The sequence below is a fragment of the Lycium barbarum genome, chromosome 11 (genome assembly GCF_019175385.1).
Source record: "Lycium barbarum isolate Lr01 chromosome 11, ASM1917538v2, whole genome shotgun sequence".
NCBI classification, from domain to species: domain Eukaryota; kingdom Viridiplantae; phylum Streptophyta; class Magnoliopsida; order Solanales; family Solanaceae; genus Lycium; species Lycium barbarum.
In genome coordinates this window covers 1865994-1883468 of record NC_083347.1, presented here as the reverse complement: position 1 = coordinate 1883468, position 17475 = coordinate 1865994, and the positions used below count along the sequence as shown (strand labels likewise).

At 34.5% G+C, this 17475-nt stretch overlaps 1 protein-coding gene and 1 pseudogene across 1 annotated transcript; one reads left to right on the top strand and one right to left on the bottom strand.

Annotated features, from left to right (window-relative positions):
- Positions 1–262: 262 nt before the first annotated feature.
- LOC132619262 (cellulose synthase-like protein E1) lies at positions 263–9884 on the bottom strand (annotated as a pseudogene).
- LOC132618217 (uncharacterized) lies at positions 4382–5518 on the top strand. Its single transcript, XM_060333276.1, has 2 exons — positions 4382–4857; positions 4952–5518. Exons 1-2 carry the CDS (start codon positions 4654–4656, stop codon positions 5399–5401), a joined length of 654 nt encoding a protein of 217 aa, XP_060189259.1. The 5' UTR covers positions 4382–4653; the 3' UTR covers positions 5402–5518.
- Positions 9885–17475: the final 7591 nt, after the last annotated feature.

The following is a 17475-nucleotide window of genomic DNA, read 5'->3' as shown; positions in this document are numbered from 1 at the left end:
TTTTCCCTAGCTCGGCACAAGTTCGGTAGGAATTAAGTTATTCGGCATAAGTTGTGTAGTATTTTTCAGATTATGTTGAGTGTTGAAAGTTTTGCCTTTTCCGGCATAACTTGTGTGGATGTGATGATTCATATGCCGAAGCTAAACACTAATTATGTCGAGTGAAATCTAAACTTATGCCTTTTTTCATATTATGTTGAATGTTGAAAGATTTGTTTTTTCCGGCATAACTTGTGGAATGTTATGACACATATTCCGAAGCTGAACGCTAACTATGCCGACCAATATTTAGTTTATGCCGCGCCAAAAGTTCTAAAGGTATGTTGGCAACCAGCATAAAACTTATCAATTCAATACCAGCAGTACATAAAACTTAAACTCTGTAGACTGTAAGGATCTAAACAAGGAGCATTTCATCTCATGATCCCAAAATTATACATTGTTCCTGAAAAGATCCAAAATTTATAGTACTACTAATACATATATGCAATACACGTGCAAACAGAAAGTGCAAAAACAACTGACTGAACTGCAGTCGAGCTAGGTATTTTCCCCTTGTCTTGCCTAAAGAAGAGACCATTATACAAAGGCAAGTTAACAAAAACCAGAACCCCATAAAGCAAAATTTGCAAAGCCAAAGTTTCAAATGAAAATTTCAATCCCACTTCTCTTGTTTTTATCAGTTCTTTCACTAACCCCACAAGGCAAAAAAGATTGAGCATTGCAAGTGTTGACAAAATCGTAAGCATAGGTGAAGCACTTCCAAATTCCTTTTTCTCTTGTTGGTATCTCAACAACACATCTTCAGCAGTGACTTTTGGAGTTACTATGAATGTTGTATTGGAAGAACCAAATAACTTCAACATTGTATCAAGAAAGGCAAATATGTAGGAGCTTGTTGTCTGGTAAAGCCACATTCTTTGTTCATTCCACCATCCCAAAATAGTTCCGCCGCTCCATAGAAACTCAATGAAAGTATATATTAGTTCTGTAATTATCATGTAAGCAAATGGCACGAACCATTTACTGGAGACCTGAAAGTTGAGAGCAACAGGAGAATTCATAAAGTTCTTTTCAAGGCCAATGATTTTGCTCCACCGTGTGCTTTTAGTGCCAATTTATGTTTGCTCGGACTCCTCAAAAAATGGGGCCGAGTGCATGTCAGATCCTCCAAAAGTAGTGTATCTTTGGAGGATCAGATACTAGTGTGGCAACACTTTTGGAGGGTCCGAGCAGCATAGGTTTTAACCCCTTTCTGCGAATTGTTTCTAGAATTGCATTTTCTGCTGTAAAGTTTGCTTCTTCTTTTTTTTTTAGTATTTGTCAAACCATAATGGCCAGTAAGTTTAGTAGGACAAAATCATTACCGCTAATGAGATAACTTCAATTTCGACATATTTAAGGTAAGGTTCTTTAAAGTGGAATTCTGGTATTCTTATAGACTCAGCGAGGCTATGACATTTTCTTAAGCAATCAACTTGTAGAGCAAATTAGACAGGTACTGTTGATGATTCTATGTTAGCTCTAAAGTAAGTTCAGTTCGCACCAAACAGAAAATGAATAATTTTCTAATACCCGAAGTGGTCTTAGCTAAACCTATAGAATTAAAGCTTAAGTATGATATTATTGTCAAAAAATAAGATGATTAAGGGGAAAAAATACCTCTGGAAACAAGGATTCCTTTGAGTAGATAAAGCGAAGGGACAGTAGAGTAGTAGAGCGTCGCCAAGCAATTCGGAGACCATAGGCAGTAAGTGAGATACCCGAGCACAAGGCCGTGATTGAGCTTTCCAAGTCCATGCCGAACAGGGCTATACTTCAAAAGCAGAATCATTAAGCCCTCGGACCATCTCTTATGCTGCACTAATATCTGATCCAAAGTTGTTGCAGTAAGCCCTAAAAAAGCCTTCCTTTGCGGACGATAATAAACGGATTTCCAACCTTTACACTGAATTGTCAACCCGGTACCCGTACTTCAATCCAATCTGCCATGTTCATAAGTTCACAATGAGTCAGTTATTAAAGTGTATGACTATCTCATCTAAAATTTTAACCTTTTAGGGTGTGATCGGTATGGAGGAAAACACTTTTTCTAATTTTCTCATGTTCAGTTGATCAAATTTTTTGGAACACATTTTTTCTAGGAAAATAAGTTCTTTAAATGAGGAAAATGACTTCCCTAATGGAAGTATGGAAATAAGTTCCACAAGTGGTAATCCACATTAATTGTGTCCTCCCCACCCTGCAAAATACCTCATCTTTACCCCCACCCGCGTAGCCCCCATCCCTACACCCCTACCCCACTCACCCCTACTCCCATAATATATGTCTAGATTATATACAAATGCTTTTACGATAATATATTTTGCTTGCGTATTGAACACAAGAAAATAAGCAAGAAATCTACTTAGAGCCCGTTTGGATGGGCTTATAAGTTAGTCAAACCAACTTATAAGCCCTTTTTAGCTTATTGTGGTGTTTGGGTATCAACTTAAAATGCCAAATTTAAGTCAGAAAGTTCTTAAAGTCACCCAAAAATGAAAAGTTGGAAATCCTAACTTTTTTTTTTTGGATGGCTTAAAGCCAGTTTCGTTGACCATGGAAATTACTTTTATATCCCTTATATTTTATTTTAATTCCCAAAGTGCCCTCACAGCTAAAGCCCTAAAATTCACCCTCATTTTTTCACCAACAACGCAGCCTCCACATCTCTGTTCATCATCATCTACAACAACGCATCATCATCATCCACGATCTCTGTTCCTAAAAAAGCTTCATCTGATTACTTTGCTTGGATTGCTAAACAGATTTTCAATCTTGGTGACTATTTGAGTAAGTTTTTTTAGCACCCTTTTTGGTTTTTGTTATTTCTTGATTGATGGGTCTCGTCAAATCTGTATGGAACTTCTATTATTTGATACTCTAATTAACTTTTCCTAATGTTGCTGAGTTTTTGAGCAGTTTTAGGGAGAGAGATAGCCGGATGATTTTTTTTTTTTTTGGATAAAGATTGCTCCTTTTTTGGATTATTATGATTGGTGGAGCTGAATCTGCTTCTGATTTTTTTTTTTTTTTTTTTGAAATCAAGATTACTCCTTTTTGGATTATTATGATTGGTGGAGTTGAATCTGCTTGTGCATTTTGAGGAGATAGACTTGTTAATAAAACTTATAATCTTGGCTATTAATAAAACCTGGAGCTACTAGACATCATCTAAATAGTGACCAATTATCAAGGTTTAGGAAAGACGTCAGAAGATTCAGGAGTCGGGCATCAACCTAGTTAGTTTTTTGTTCTGACATCCCCTGCGAAATGAAATTAGCACTCATCATTATCCTATGTTTTAAGCAATTGCTTTTAGACTTTCTTGTGATCAATGATGATTTAAAGGGAGAGACACTTATCATTTTTCAGTGGATAGAGGTGCAAGTGAGTGGTCCCTAGACTTAATTGTTAAGTTGACCATATTATGCCTCCATATCAGACTGAATGTCATATCCTCCAACTAAAGTAGAATAATTACCACTTAATATTGTAAGTGATATTGAATGTTATTTGTTCCCATTTTGATTCTATATGCCACTTTGCGGTTTATTTGCTCCCCTTTTTCAGTAACATATACCATGAGTGAACTAGTAATTTTCATTCCGCTATTATGGTTATAGCTGGTGAATTGACTCCTTGACAGATGACTCTTTATGCCTTAAATAATCACCATGATGATGAATATTCCAAGTAAAATGTCATTATGATCATGTTATATCCAATCTGTTATTGCAATGGATTACTTGAAGAGTTGCTGCCTATATTTTCATAATGCACCAGTAGACAGCAACTGTGTTTTGTTTCCGACATAGGAGAGCTTTTATGTAATTTTTTCTGATTGAGGCATTTAATAATGATAAACTAAATTCTGTTGGCACCATCATTTTGTGATTTCCTTGTTGTGCAAGTTCCAATCTAATATACACTTTGCATGTTAGTGATGAAGGTATTGCTGCATTTCTTCCATCGTATGCAGGTTCAACTGGGGTGGTTCCAGAAATGAATGGACCAAAAAACTAATAGCTGGCAGATTTTAAGATGTCACCATCCGTTTTTCAGTCTTGTGTCAACCCACCATGCTGAGCACTTTAGATGTTGTAGTTGCTATTAGCTTAAGGTCTTTCAATTATGGTGATGTGTTTTATTTTTATTTCTGAGTTTGGAACTTGACTGCTGAAACTTATTGTTATCTTCTTTCTGAGGTGGACTTAAAATTATAAAACATTTCAGAATTTCGATATTACAAATGCACTTGTGCTGATCACTGTGTTTCCCTTGTCTCTTATTTAAATGATTCCTCATGTCAAAACTTGCTGGTTCCAGCCTCTTCTGAAGCTTCTGGCTGCTGCTGCTGCTGCTGTTGCTGCTGCGGCGGCTGCTGCTGCTGCTGTTGCTGCTGCGGCTGCGACTTCCACTTCTTCTTTTGATGTTGCAGAGTTCATGAACGTTTATTTCTCCTTTCTTCAGATTGTTTACATTCAATCATGCCGGAAACTAGTAAAGCACGAAGTAATGCTAAGTGGGATGATGATGCCAACATTAAATTTATAGATTTGTGTGAAAATGAGATTAGACAAGGATGTAGACCACACACTCATTTAAATAGAGATGGATGGAACAATGTTGTTGAAGAATTCAATAGAACCATGGGAAGAAACTATGATAAAAAAACAAATGAAAAATCATTGGGATAACATGAAAAAAGATTGGATTCTTTTTAAGAAGTTGATGAGAGGGGAGACAGGTTTAGGATGGGATGCCACGAAAAATACAATTATGGCAGATGATGATTGGTGGGAGCGAAAAATTAAGGTACATCTCTCACATTTTTCTATATGTCTTTCTTTTTTCTTTCATTGCTAAATTGCTTGGTTAGTTTAAAGTAGTTTTGATTTTTTTGTTACAGGAGGATGATCGATACAATAAGTTCAGGAAAATAGATCTTTCACTTATATGGTATCGCTATAATGCGTTGTTTTCTGATATTGTTGCTACTGGAGAAAGAGCACGTGCAGCGAATCAAGAACAAATGTCTGGCATTCGAGTAGAGCGCACACTTGGCGTTTGGAAAGCAAGATGGTCTATTTTGAGAGACATGCCATACTATCACGTTGACACACAAAGGGACATCGTGCTTGCTACTATGGCCATTCACAATTATATTAGAAAGAAATGCAATGTGGATGATGCATTCCAAACAGCCGAGAATGAGAGCTATATTCCATTGGTTGATTCTAATGATATTGGCATAACTTCAAGAGCTAACAATGTAGATGTCGAAGATGTAGGAGAACAAAATGATGTCTATTGGATGGAGTTTCGTGATATGATTGCTAGTGACATTTGTAATGCTTGATGCTTGTATTATATGAATATTTTCCACTTCTTCTATTTATAGTGGAGTGTTTTCGGTTGTATTAGCACTTTTATTTTGTGTCAAATTCTCCATCTTTGACACCCGTGCTTTATTAGATGCTAGTTATGTTGTGTATAGGCTTTAGTCAATAGTAGAGTAATATGGTTAAATAGTATGACAACCTTAGTCATTTGTTGAAAATTTTGCAGATGGTTGCCAGTGGAGAAAATGTGGTCAGAAAATGGCAAAAGAGAATTCATATTCACGAGCTTATTGTTTTTGCACAGGGCTGCTGGAAGAATAAGAAAAAAACACATGTCTGAAATTATTCAATTTCATCGTGGAAATTACCGTTTATTGGATAAATATATAGGAATTGGTCAGCAATTTCTGGATTGTAATGAACACTTTGGCAATATTTATAACGTGTTAAATTCACTAATAGTTTTTTTTTTTTAAAATCACACTGCTATAAATTTTTTAAAGACTATACACAAGAAGGACATTTTTATAAATGAACATTTTTTATAATTAGTTCTACAGAATTGCCTTCACAAGAATTTATAAATGAACATCTTTTAAATCAACTTATTATGGTGTTAACAGCTTTAAGGGCATTTCAGTCATTTTGACATAAAATAAGTGCTTAACAGCACTTATTTACCAAACACATCAACAACTTATTTTCAGCATAAGTACTTTTATCCAAACACTCAACTGCTTATTTATAAAAATAATTTTCAGCACTTAAAAGTTCTAAAAGCACTTCATACATAAAAGTCACTTTTTTTAAGCCCATCCAAACGGGCTCTTACTTTCCTAGAAAATATTTCCATGGAAAGCATTTTCCTTCATACCGAACACACCCTTAGAGATAGCACACTTTTATTTACTCATTCAACGTCAGTATGAACAATTACAAATTGGAAAGCATATGGGCATACCTCATTTCCCCATTGAGTGTTTTGCTCGTACGTGGAACTCGCTAATCTTTCTAGTCTTTCTTCCAACTCGTGCACATTTTTTTCTGTCTTTTCAGGACATGCACTCTTCAAATCAATCCTAGCTTCCTTGCTAAACTCTCTACCATAAAGGGTATCTCTCCTATGAAAGCAGGCAGTTCCAGTATACAAAGAGCCTCCGTAACCATCCACACCATGGAATTCGACCTTAAGTTTATGTAAATAATGGAACGGAAATTCTTTAAACGACACTAGAAATGAGTAGTCGTCAAGACACATTGAATAACTAGAGATTCACTGACCTCATCAATTACTCGTAGAGAACCATAAACTTCGTTTTAGTGGTATTTTCGAAAGATTGTGGAAATTGCACGAATGCAATTTCATGACTTCTTTCTTCATCCATAAAGAAGCAAAGAGCATCTTGAATCGAGCTTGAGTTGTTCGAGTACATATCACAATCTACATTCAGAATTACTGGCCCATTGCTGATCTCTGAGGACACCCTGATCTGAAAGTTTTTTGACAAAATTATTCACAATTTTTATCCAAGATTACAAATAGAAAAAATGAAACATCTTGCTAGACTTACCAATGCATTCATTGCCCCGGCTTTGAAATTATGGAAGTGCTGAGGATGCTTCTCCTGAGCCAAGTAGACCAAAGTTGGCAGTCTTACCCCGTCAATGTTCTTTGTCTCTTCGTCTCTGCTGCCAATTAGTATCTGGTTCGTGAACGAAACAAAAAATAGACAAGATCAGATAACTAAAGTTACCCTTAATTCAATAGAATCACCTTCATCGGAAAATTACACTGAACAAAGGGTAAAAACAATTTTTTATGTATATATAAATTGTTGAATCTCTCTTAACATAAGAAACGAGTACATGGCCTAACTTGCACCTTGATATTTTGTTTGATTTCTTTTTTATACCTGCAAGATAGCAGCATGGTTTTTCTTGGATGAATAGGAACCCCGTTTGGAAAATCCTGTGTATTCTAATTTTGCTTGATCTGAGACTGTTCCAACCCTGCATGCGACTTCAATTCTGTTTGCCAGGTCCTCGTATAGCCTCTGCTGTATTAAGAGAAGATGTTGGCTATCAAACCGTATATATACCTAAGCATTTTATCGATTTCACCTACTAATTACTGGCTAGTCGTAAGATTTATGCTTGAAATTTACTCCACATTCAATAGTTTTATGGTAAACAATGTAACGGGAACAGAATACGAAGATTAAATCGATGGTGCTTATTACATATAAATCAGAAGCATAAAAAGAAGAGACTGTCACTCCTATAATAGCTTTGCATGTAATGGGAAGCTATTTAATTGAATCAAACTAGATTAACACCTTTTACCTATGTTGCTCTCTTCAAAAATGTCACCGGTGCACGTTAGATCTCCAAAAGTAGGACATTTTTGGAAGATCCGACACAGGTGCGGAAACGTTTTTGGAGAGTCCGAGCAACATAGCATTTTGCAGATAGAGCAGTAAATGTAAACTTTTCATATGCAGCCTCTTCATCAAGTAGTAGGTAATGGACAAAAGAAAAACAATGAAGTATATACAGATCCCTCAAGGTGGTTGGCAGAACCATTCACCTAGTTTGTTGCATTTGGTATATTAATAATTGAGAAGTTAAACAAGTTAATTATTTGAGATTAAATTAATAATTGAGAAGTTTAACAACTTAATCATTTGACTCAATTACTTCCAATTAAACAAAACAAAAAAGTTCTTTAAGCACTTCCATCCTCCAGGATAGTAAAGAACAGGCAAATCCTAAAACAACTATTCCAGCTGAACATAAAATAAAAACTACACTTCCTATCTCTGTGTCATATTATACGAGAGTGTTTGATCGGACACGGAGTGTAAGAAAGAAAGACAGACGTTTGACACATACCAAAAGTATCCTTAGAACATGTGGCCTTCAACATGTCAATGACATTTCTATGGCTATAAGAGTATGTCATAAAGGTAAAATATGAAGTTTACAGTCGAAGAGTTTCCAAGAATATAAACGCATCAATCTTTTTGAAACAGACTAAAACGAAGTAAACACCATATAAACTGGAACGGAGGGAGTACCTTTATTTCGGAAAAATCTGCATCGGATTGATCCGATACAGACAAAGACGTAAAATAGGCAGCAGGGGATCTCGGCTCAACGTTGAATTTCTTGCAATAAGGAAGCCAATGCTTTGCTAAGCGAGAAGCTTCTAGCAAGGCGTAAAAGGTAAGCTCAGAGCCAGCATCATCTGAGAAATAAACATTGAGCTTTTCTGGTGGAAAAATTGTATGCCATGGCTGATAAAACTGTATTTATCACCATAATTGGTGGCTCTATTGCAGGATCAGCTGTGCACACAAATACATCTACTCTTGGCAACTCGTTCTCATACCTGTTCCATGGACAACACTAAATGATCAAGTAAATAAGATGTACTTTGTCTAACAGTTTAAACATTTTGACGAGATGATCACACAATTCGACATGACATTAGAACAGTAGTGGTTCTCAGAGGGTGTTTGGCTAAGCTTATAAGTTGGTCAAACTAGCTTATAAGGACTTTGGCTTATCTACGCATTTGGTAAACACCGGAAGTGCTTATAACCCAACAACAACAACATCACCAGTGAAATCCCACAATATGGGGTCTGGGGAGGGTAACGTGTACCCAGACCTTACCCCTACCTTCCAATATAGAGGTTGTTTCCGGAAGTACTTATAAGCCAAATTAGTCAAAAGTCACCAGTGGTCATCCCTAACTTATGCTTTATAGCATATAATTTTGGTTTGACCAAACTTTTTATGATTTTATCGCTAGTTTCTTTTGTAATATCCGAAATACTATCTTTCTATTCTATTTTCGTCAGTCGTCATTCGGCCTTTTTTTTTTAAATGTAAAAATACTTTTAAATATATTAATTTCTTGCTGTAATTATGAGGACATTGCATAAAAAGTGCTCATCAACACCTTTTTATTATGCACACTAACTACTAAATATCAGTTTAAGTGGATGAGGGGCGAGTTAAAAATATAATCAAATGAATAAACGAGTGCTCTGCTCAATTTAACAGATTAAACTTTTAGATGAGATTGTCACGTACCTTTGTAAGAGCCTGTCTTGAAATGTGTGACGATGAACTCTATTCCAACGAAGAGACTGAGTGAGGAGCCAGTAAAAACCGAACCATATTTCAGCTCCAAACATTCCAATCCAACCATATCTACCATTTTCACCTGGTTTTGGTATATTACATAGTCTATAAATCCAAATCAAAATAATCCCACAGAAAAGAGAAGTTGCAAATATCCTACTATATAATATCCCGCCCTTTGCTTTCTTGGTCTCGAATAAAGGCTCATACTTCAACTTTCCCATATCTATACACTTTTGAGTTTCTCTTTGAGGATTATCTTCCCCTCTCTCTATATATAGAGTATATATATAGTACTGGTTTCCACAAACGTATCTCATATTTTTTTTCTTATTTATATTATATTTTTGCATAAATAAGGAGAACTCTTGCGTTTGTGGTGACGTTTTAGTGATTCAACTAAAACGCAAGAGTAGTTTAATTTTGCAGGAATTCAACTATGAAACTGGAGATACATCATATATTATTAAGTATATCCTACGACCAATACTCAGGTTTGCTAAATTTCTGAAAAATCAAAAGTAGAAATACTATTTTAGAGATTTAAAGTGTTTGACTAGCTTAAAAAAGTACAAATACTCTTGCGTTTGTGGTGACATTTTAGTGATTTTGCACGAATTCAACTGTGGCAACTCGAGATATGACATAAACTGTTAAGTATATCCTACGAACAATAGTCAGGTTGGCCAAATTTTTGAAAAAACATAAGGACAAATACTTATTTTAGAGATTTCAAGTCTTTGACAAGCTTCAAAAAGTACAAAACTCTTGCGTTTGTGGTGACGCTTTAGTGATTTTGCAGGAATTTAACTATGGCAACTGGAGATAGAGCATATATTATTAAGTATATCCTACGACCAATACTCAGGTTTGCTGAAAAACCAAAAGTAGAAATACTATTTTAGAGATTTAAAGTGTTTGACTAGCTTAAAAAAGTACAAATACTCTTGCGTTTGTGGTGACATTTTAGTGATTTTGCACGAATTCAACTGTGGCAACTCGAGATATGACATAAACTGTTAAGTATATCCTACGAACAATAGTCAGGTTGGCCAAATTTCTGAAAACCAAAAGTACAAATACTTATTTTAGAGATTTCAAGTCTTGACAAGCTTAAAAAAGTACAAATATTCTTGCGTTTGTGGTGACATTTTAGTAATTTTGTAGGAATTTAACTATGGTAACTGGAAAAAATATAACATACATTATCAAATATATCCTACGAACAATAGTCAGGTTGGCCAAATTTCTAAAAAACCAAAAAGTACAAATACTTATTTTAGAGATTTCAAGTCTTGACAAGCTTAAGAAAGTACAAATACTTTTGCGTTGTGGGTGGTGACGTTTTACTGATTTTGCAGGAATTCATTATGGCAACTGGAGGTTTCTATTTCTATAGAAGTGAACAAGGATAGGACGAACCCGGCAATTCCAATTTGTACGTGCTGCCTTATCTGTATGTACAATTTGACCAGAAATAGCTTTCTTTTGAACAATTATATTCAAACCCTTCAATCTCAACTACCGAACACGTGTGTTCTACGTGTCATGATTCACAGTGCTGGTTTGATATTTGGAATCTGCTGATTGTGTAAATAGGCACAGTCTAATGTTTGTTGCCATGAAATCAGCCGAACTTGAGGTCATATGCCCAATTTTCAATAGTGTTATGTGAAATGTATTCATGCATGCATGCATACTTGTGCTCAGTTTTATGTAACTGGTCAACTTAAAAGATGCATTACAGTTTGAGATTCAAGGTTGAAATCACATATTCAAGATTGAAATCACATTATTAGACACTTTATACAAGGTTTACAGTAAGGATATGATGTTGTATAATGTTGTATATCGTGTGTATACACACAGTTGCAAATAAAAACAATTGGCTATGTGAATGTAAATTAAAAATATGATTACGTGAATGTAATATTTTATGCTGGATTGTATGTTATTGAAATTATCCCTTTTTATTTATTTGGTGCTACGTGTTTAGGATCTTCAGGTCCATTGTGGTGATGAGAAGGTAAAACAATCTCATCATAAGGTGATACCATTTGGCAGAGAGCAGGAATTAGATTTTATTCTTGATATATAACTGGCTGATACTGAATTCCTTTGATGAACTTAAATACAAGTTGCTTAGAAGAAATTTTGTCAGAGATACAAGTAAGCGTGGCAACCGGTTTGGCCTTACCGGTTTTAACCGGTAACCGGACCGGTTAACCGTGTAATGGTTTACCGGGCCGGTTCCAATATTTTAGAAACCGGAACCGGACCGGTTAAACCGGTAAAAATTTTAAAAAAAAAAAAAACGAAAGAGTCGTTGGGCTTAATGGACCGTTGGCAACGGTCCATTTGCAAAAATGGTCGTTGCCAAACGGTCAGTTTTTTAATTTTTGGCCCCCAATTTTTTTTTTTTTTTAACACTTTAACCCATCCCCACCCCTATATAAACCCTTCTTCATTTTCATTTTGATGCACATCAACTCACTCTTCTTCATCTTTCTCTCAAATCTCAATCTCTCAATTATAGTTACTTTGCAATAATTAGCCACAAAGTCTTATTATAATTTCAACTTTCAATTATTAATTTTGCAATTATAATATTGTTGGTAGAGTTGGTGATTTTGCAATAATCCGAAGTAGCTTTGGTGGATTTGCAATTCTAGCCGCCTTCACTTTGTTGGAAATTAATCCAGCAATTTGGTACCTTCGTTCCAACTCTATCTTTATTTTTCGCAATTTAATTCTAGCAATTTATTTTTCGCAATTTAATTCTAGCAATTTAATTTGTTGTAATTTATTTTCTTGTGATTTATTTGATTGTGATTTAAATTAATTCTATTTAATAATGTCAAAGAGATTAAGACGTGGTGCCGGTAGTAGTAGTCGTACTGTTAGGGGTGCGCTTAATGAGGAAACATTTGTGGAAGAAACACCTAATTTAGGTATTGATGTTGGTGGAAATAATCCACTTTTAGGTCATGAGGCAATGCAACAACATTTTACCGACACTTTTAATGAAGACTTAGATGATGATGATGATGATGATGAAACACAATCCCCCGAAAATCCCATTGGAGATACATGTCCTGCACAATCACATACACAAGACAAACCGCCTAGAACTCGTAAGCCAACAGCTAAAGTTTGGAAATTTATGACTAAGAATAGGGAAAACCAAACAGCTACGTGTACCCTATGTGGACAAGTATTTAGTTTTAAGCAAGGAACTGGTAAGGATGGTGGAACGGGTACACTAAATGGTCATATGAGAACCAAACATGTGGATATTTGGGGAGAACAAACGGGTTCAAATGTGGGGGGGATTCAAATGACGATAGACCCACGAACCGGTAGAAATTTTAAGTATGACAAGAAAAAAGAACGCGTAGAAATAGCTAAAATGGTAGCTTATGATTGTTTACCATTTTCCTTTCCCTCGGGTTTGGGGTTTGTTACTTACATTCAACGTTGTTATAACCCGTTATTTGAGGGTATTCCTAGAAGTACTTGTAGAGCCAATGTTATAGATTTGTTTAAAAAATATAGATTTTATTTGCTCCATGTATTTAATTCTTTAAATTGTAATGTTTGTCTTACCGCTGATTTAGGTCTTAGTATTAACCATTTAGATTTTTTTGCTATTACATGTCATTGGGTTGATGACAACTGAGTTATGCAAAAAAGAATTATAGCTTTTTTATATGACGAAGGAAAAGGTCGTCACGATGGAAAATTTTTAGCCGATTCAATGTCTACTATAATGAGATTTTTTAACATTTATAGAAAAACACTTTGTATTGCTTTAGATAATGCTTCTAATAATACAAGGGCAATTGGTCTTTTAAAAAGAGAAATAAACCCTCCTCTAAGAAATATTTTTCATGTAAGATGTAGTTGTCACATTTTAAATTTAATTGTTAAAGATGGTCTTGTGCATTTTGATGATTCTGTTCAAAAAGTTAGAAATGCTGTTGCGTTTCTTTTTTGTAATGCTAATAGGGGAAGAATTAGAGATTTTAAGAATGCTTGTGTGGAAAATAACCTTAGACCTAGGAAAATTCAAGTAGAAATTGAGACTAGGTGGAACTACACTTACATTATGCTACAACAAGCATATGAGTATAGGATTCCCATACAACAAGTTCACAACAAATATAATACTGATAGTGAGGATTGGTTAACTTTTAGGCATTGGGAAGATGTTAAAGAATGTATTGAACTCTTAGAAAATTTTTATAATGCAACTCTTGCTTTTTCTAGACAATTTTATCCCACGGTAACCGGAATTTTAGCCTACTTAGCGGAAATAGCTAGAGTTTTACAAGAGTATAAATATAAACCTGATTATCAAGTGGCTATTTTTGAAATGATAATCAAATTTAAGAAGTATTTTTTTCCCATCCCAACTTTATTTATATTGGGTTCCCTTTTAAATCCTTGTTTAAAAGTGTCTTATACTAAAAATTTGGTTAGTCAAATTTATACATTTTTAGAAATTGAAGAGGGAGTTCAACCATCTTTAGCTGAAGCCGATCTCGCTATTGATGATGAGTTTAGAAAAGTTTTTACTCATTATTCTAGTTTGGAAGAACGTGCTACACCCGTTGCTCCACGCCCTACTATTTCTTAGAGTAGCAAAAAGGGCTTGTCGGGTTTAAAATTTTTACATTCACAGCCAACTTCTTCTTCTACTGCAAACTTTGATGAATATAACTTTTATTTGATGCAGCCAAATGTGGATATCAAGGAACTGGATGAGTTGGACGTCTTAGCATGATGGAAGAAGTACAAGGCAAGCTATCTGGTACTTTCAAGAATGGCTCGAGATATCCTTACGGTTCAAGTATCAACCGTGGCTTCGGAGAGCGCATTTAGCCAAGGAAGACAGCAAATTGGAGATCATAGACATTCATTATCCGGCTTTAGCTTGCAAGTACTAGTGTGCATTCGAGATTGGATTAGATCGGAGCGACGCAACCAAAACTCAGAAGCGGAGCAAGGCGAAGAGGAAGAAATTGAAGATTTGATAGCTAGTGGACCGGACCAAATGGAAGACTTTGAAGATATTTCCATGAACGAATATGATGTGGGGGAAATTAACGAAATGGTTCAAAATTGGTGATTTTATTATTCTACTATTTTTGTATAACTCATGTATTATTTGCAAGTTAAAAAAAATACAACTTGCAAATAAATGTTATCCAAGAATGAATAAAACATATGGCTCATTGAGCTTTCTTCTATTTACTTGTGTTCATATTTTTACTTTTATTAAGTTATGAATATACCTAAAATATACTAAGAATATACTTATAAGTATATTAAGTTATATAGTATACTTAAACATATATAAGAGTATATAAGTAAGTATATATAGTATATATAGAAAAAATAGTATATAAGTATATATAGTATATAAGTAAGTATATATAGTATATAGTACATATATATAAGTATATATAGTATATATATTAAGTTATACATATATTTAGTATATATATATTAAGTTATACATATATATAAGTATATGTAAGTTATACATATATATGTATACGAAAAACACTATTCTGTATTGCTGACTTGCTGTTAGGCTGTTAGTCAGTAAATATTTAAACTTTAATTATAAAGTTGTATAACATATGAAAATATAGCTACAATATACAAATAAATACTATAATATATATATATATATATATATATAATACAAAAAACAAAAAAAAAAAACATTTTAAGCAATCCAAACCGGACCGGTTCCGGTTTGGACTTTAAAACCGGTAAACCGGAACCGGTTAGGCGGTTCCGGTTTTGGAACCGGAACTGGCCGGTTTCCTAACCGGTTCCCGGTCCGGTTCCGGTTGGAACCGGTTAACAGGTCTAGATACAAGTACATAAATAAAAGTACAATATATTTAACAATTTATATTTTAAAAGGAAATGATTAAACAATTCAATACTTCCTCCGTCTCAAATCAATTGTCTTATTTCGCTTTTTGATAGTCAATTGAATTAATTTTTGAAACTATATCGGATTAGATCTGCACAATATTTTAAAATCAAAATTTATATATTGAAAAAATATACGAGAAAGTACTACAAGTTGTAATTTTTCACGTGTGATGAAACAAATACGACAGTAACATGTGACTTCAAGGGGAATAAGTACTAAGGTAGCTGAATCAGTAGTTTAACTAAGCTTTACAACAGAATAATAATTAAAAAATAAAATAAAAAAAGGAACACGTCCAATTAAGCTAATCACAACTAAATAAACGGCTGATCATAAAAAATCACTAGTACTAAACTTTATCGCGATATTTGGTACTTATAATACAGCCAGAGGTAAATTAAAAAATTTAAAAACGAATTCAAGATTTTAAATTTATTTATGAGTGTAAACTCTAAATGGGTGTTCTAATATAATAGGATCTATCAGTGCAAGTCAGCAAGATAACAATTAGTGTAATAATTGCAGGGTAGATTTTTCAGATTAATTTTATTCCATGTCTGATTTGGGGTATTAATTAACACCGAAATAACTTTTACACTAAAATGGTGGAAATTAGTTATCTCATATAGAAGGTGTGATAATTGATCCCATGGAATATCCACCCATGGGATATCTCATAATATCTCACCATTGTAGCAAACGGTCCCTAATACCTTACATAACCGTGTGAAGTTTGGATAAATTTATTGCTATGCGCTCAGTCTCAACTTATTTGTCGTGGTTACTACAAAATTGTCTCAAATTATTTATCACTTTAGAAGTTCAATGCAAAATTAATTATTATTTCCTCATTTTATCCTTAGCAAATTTTGTTATTAATGGAGATGACACTTAAATAGAATGAATATTTAATAGAGATTATAAATTGACATAAATAAAAGTACATTAATTAAAAATATCTCCTAATTACTAATCATTGAGAGGCGTATCACATGTAAAAAAAAAAAAAGGATAATTTGGGACGGAAGGATTACTTTTCGGGAAAATAACACTCATGTGCAGAAGATGAAAGTTGCGGAATTAAGAATGTTGCGGAGGATGTGTGGGCACACTAGGAGAGATAGGATTAGGAATGAAGACATCTGGGACAAGGTGAGAGTGACATCGGTGGAAGACAAGATGCGGGAAGCGGAGCTGAGATGGTTTGGGCATGTGAAGAGGAGAGACACAAATGCCCCAATGCGGAGGTGTGAGAAGTTGGCTATGGACGGTTTCAGGAGAGGTAGAGGTAGGCCAAAGAAGTATTGGGGAGAGGTCATTAGACAGGACATGACACAGTTCCAGCTTACCGAGGACATGACCTTAGATAGAAGGTTGTGGATGACTCATATTAGGATAGAAGGATATAAGGCTAGTAGGTAGTCTCACTTATTCTTTCGCACTGGTGGTCGTAGTTTTGCTCTATCGTTTATTGCCCTTTGATTTCTGCTTATATTTGTTGGGTCTTGTCTTTTCGGGTTGTTTTCTCATGACTTCTTTGCTCTTGTTATTTCTCATTGCCCTGATATGCTTGTCCTTATATGACTCTTTTGTCTTGTTTTCTCTTGAGCTGAGGGTCTTTCGGAAACAACCTCCCTGCCTCCCAAGATAGAGATAAGGTCTGCGTACACTTTACCCTTCCCAAACCCCACATTGTGGAATTTCACTGGGTATGTTATTGTTGTCGTCGTTGTCGTCTATTTGGAGAAAACATTTACCCGAAATGGTCTGTATTTCTAATATTACCCAAAATGGCCCTTTTACATATCATTATACACTTTTATACAAGGTGGATACATTGTTTACGGTAATTATATCTTGTGTATAAATACTATTGCAAAAAGAAAAAAAAAATTGATTAAATGGATGTAAATTAAAAATATGACTACATGGATGTAATATTATATGTTGGATTACATATTATTGAAATTATCCTCATTACTC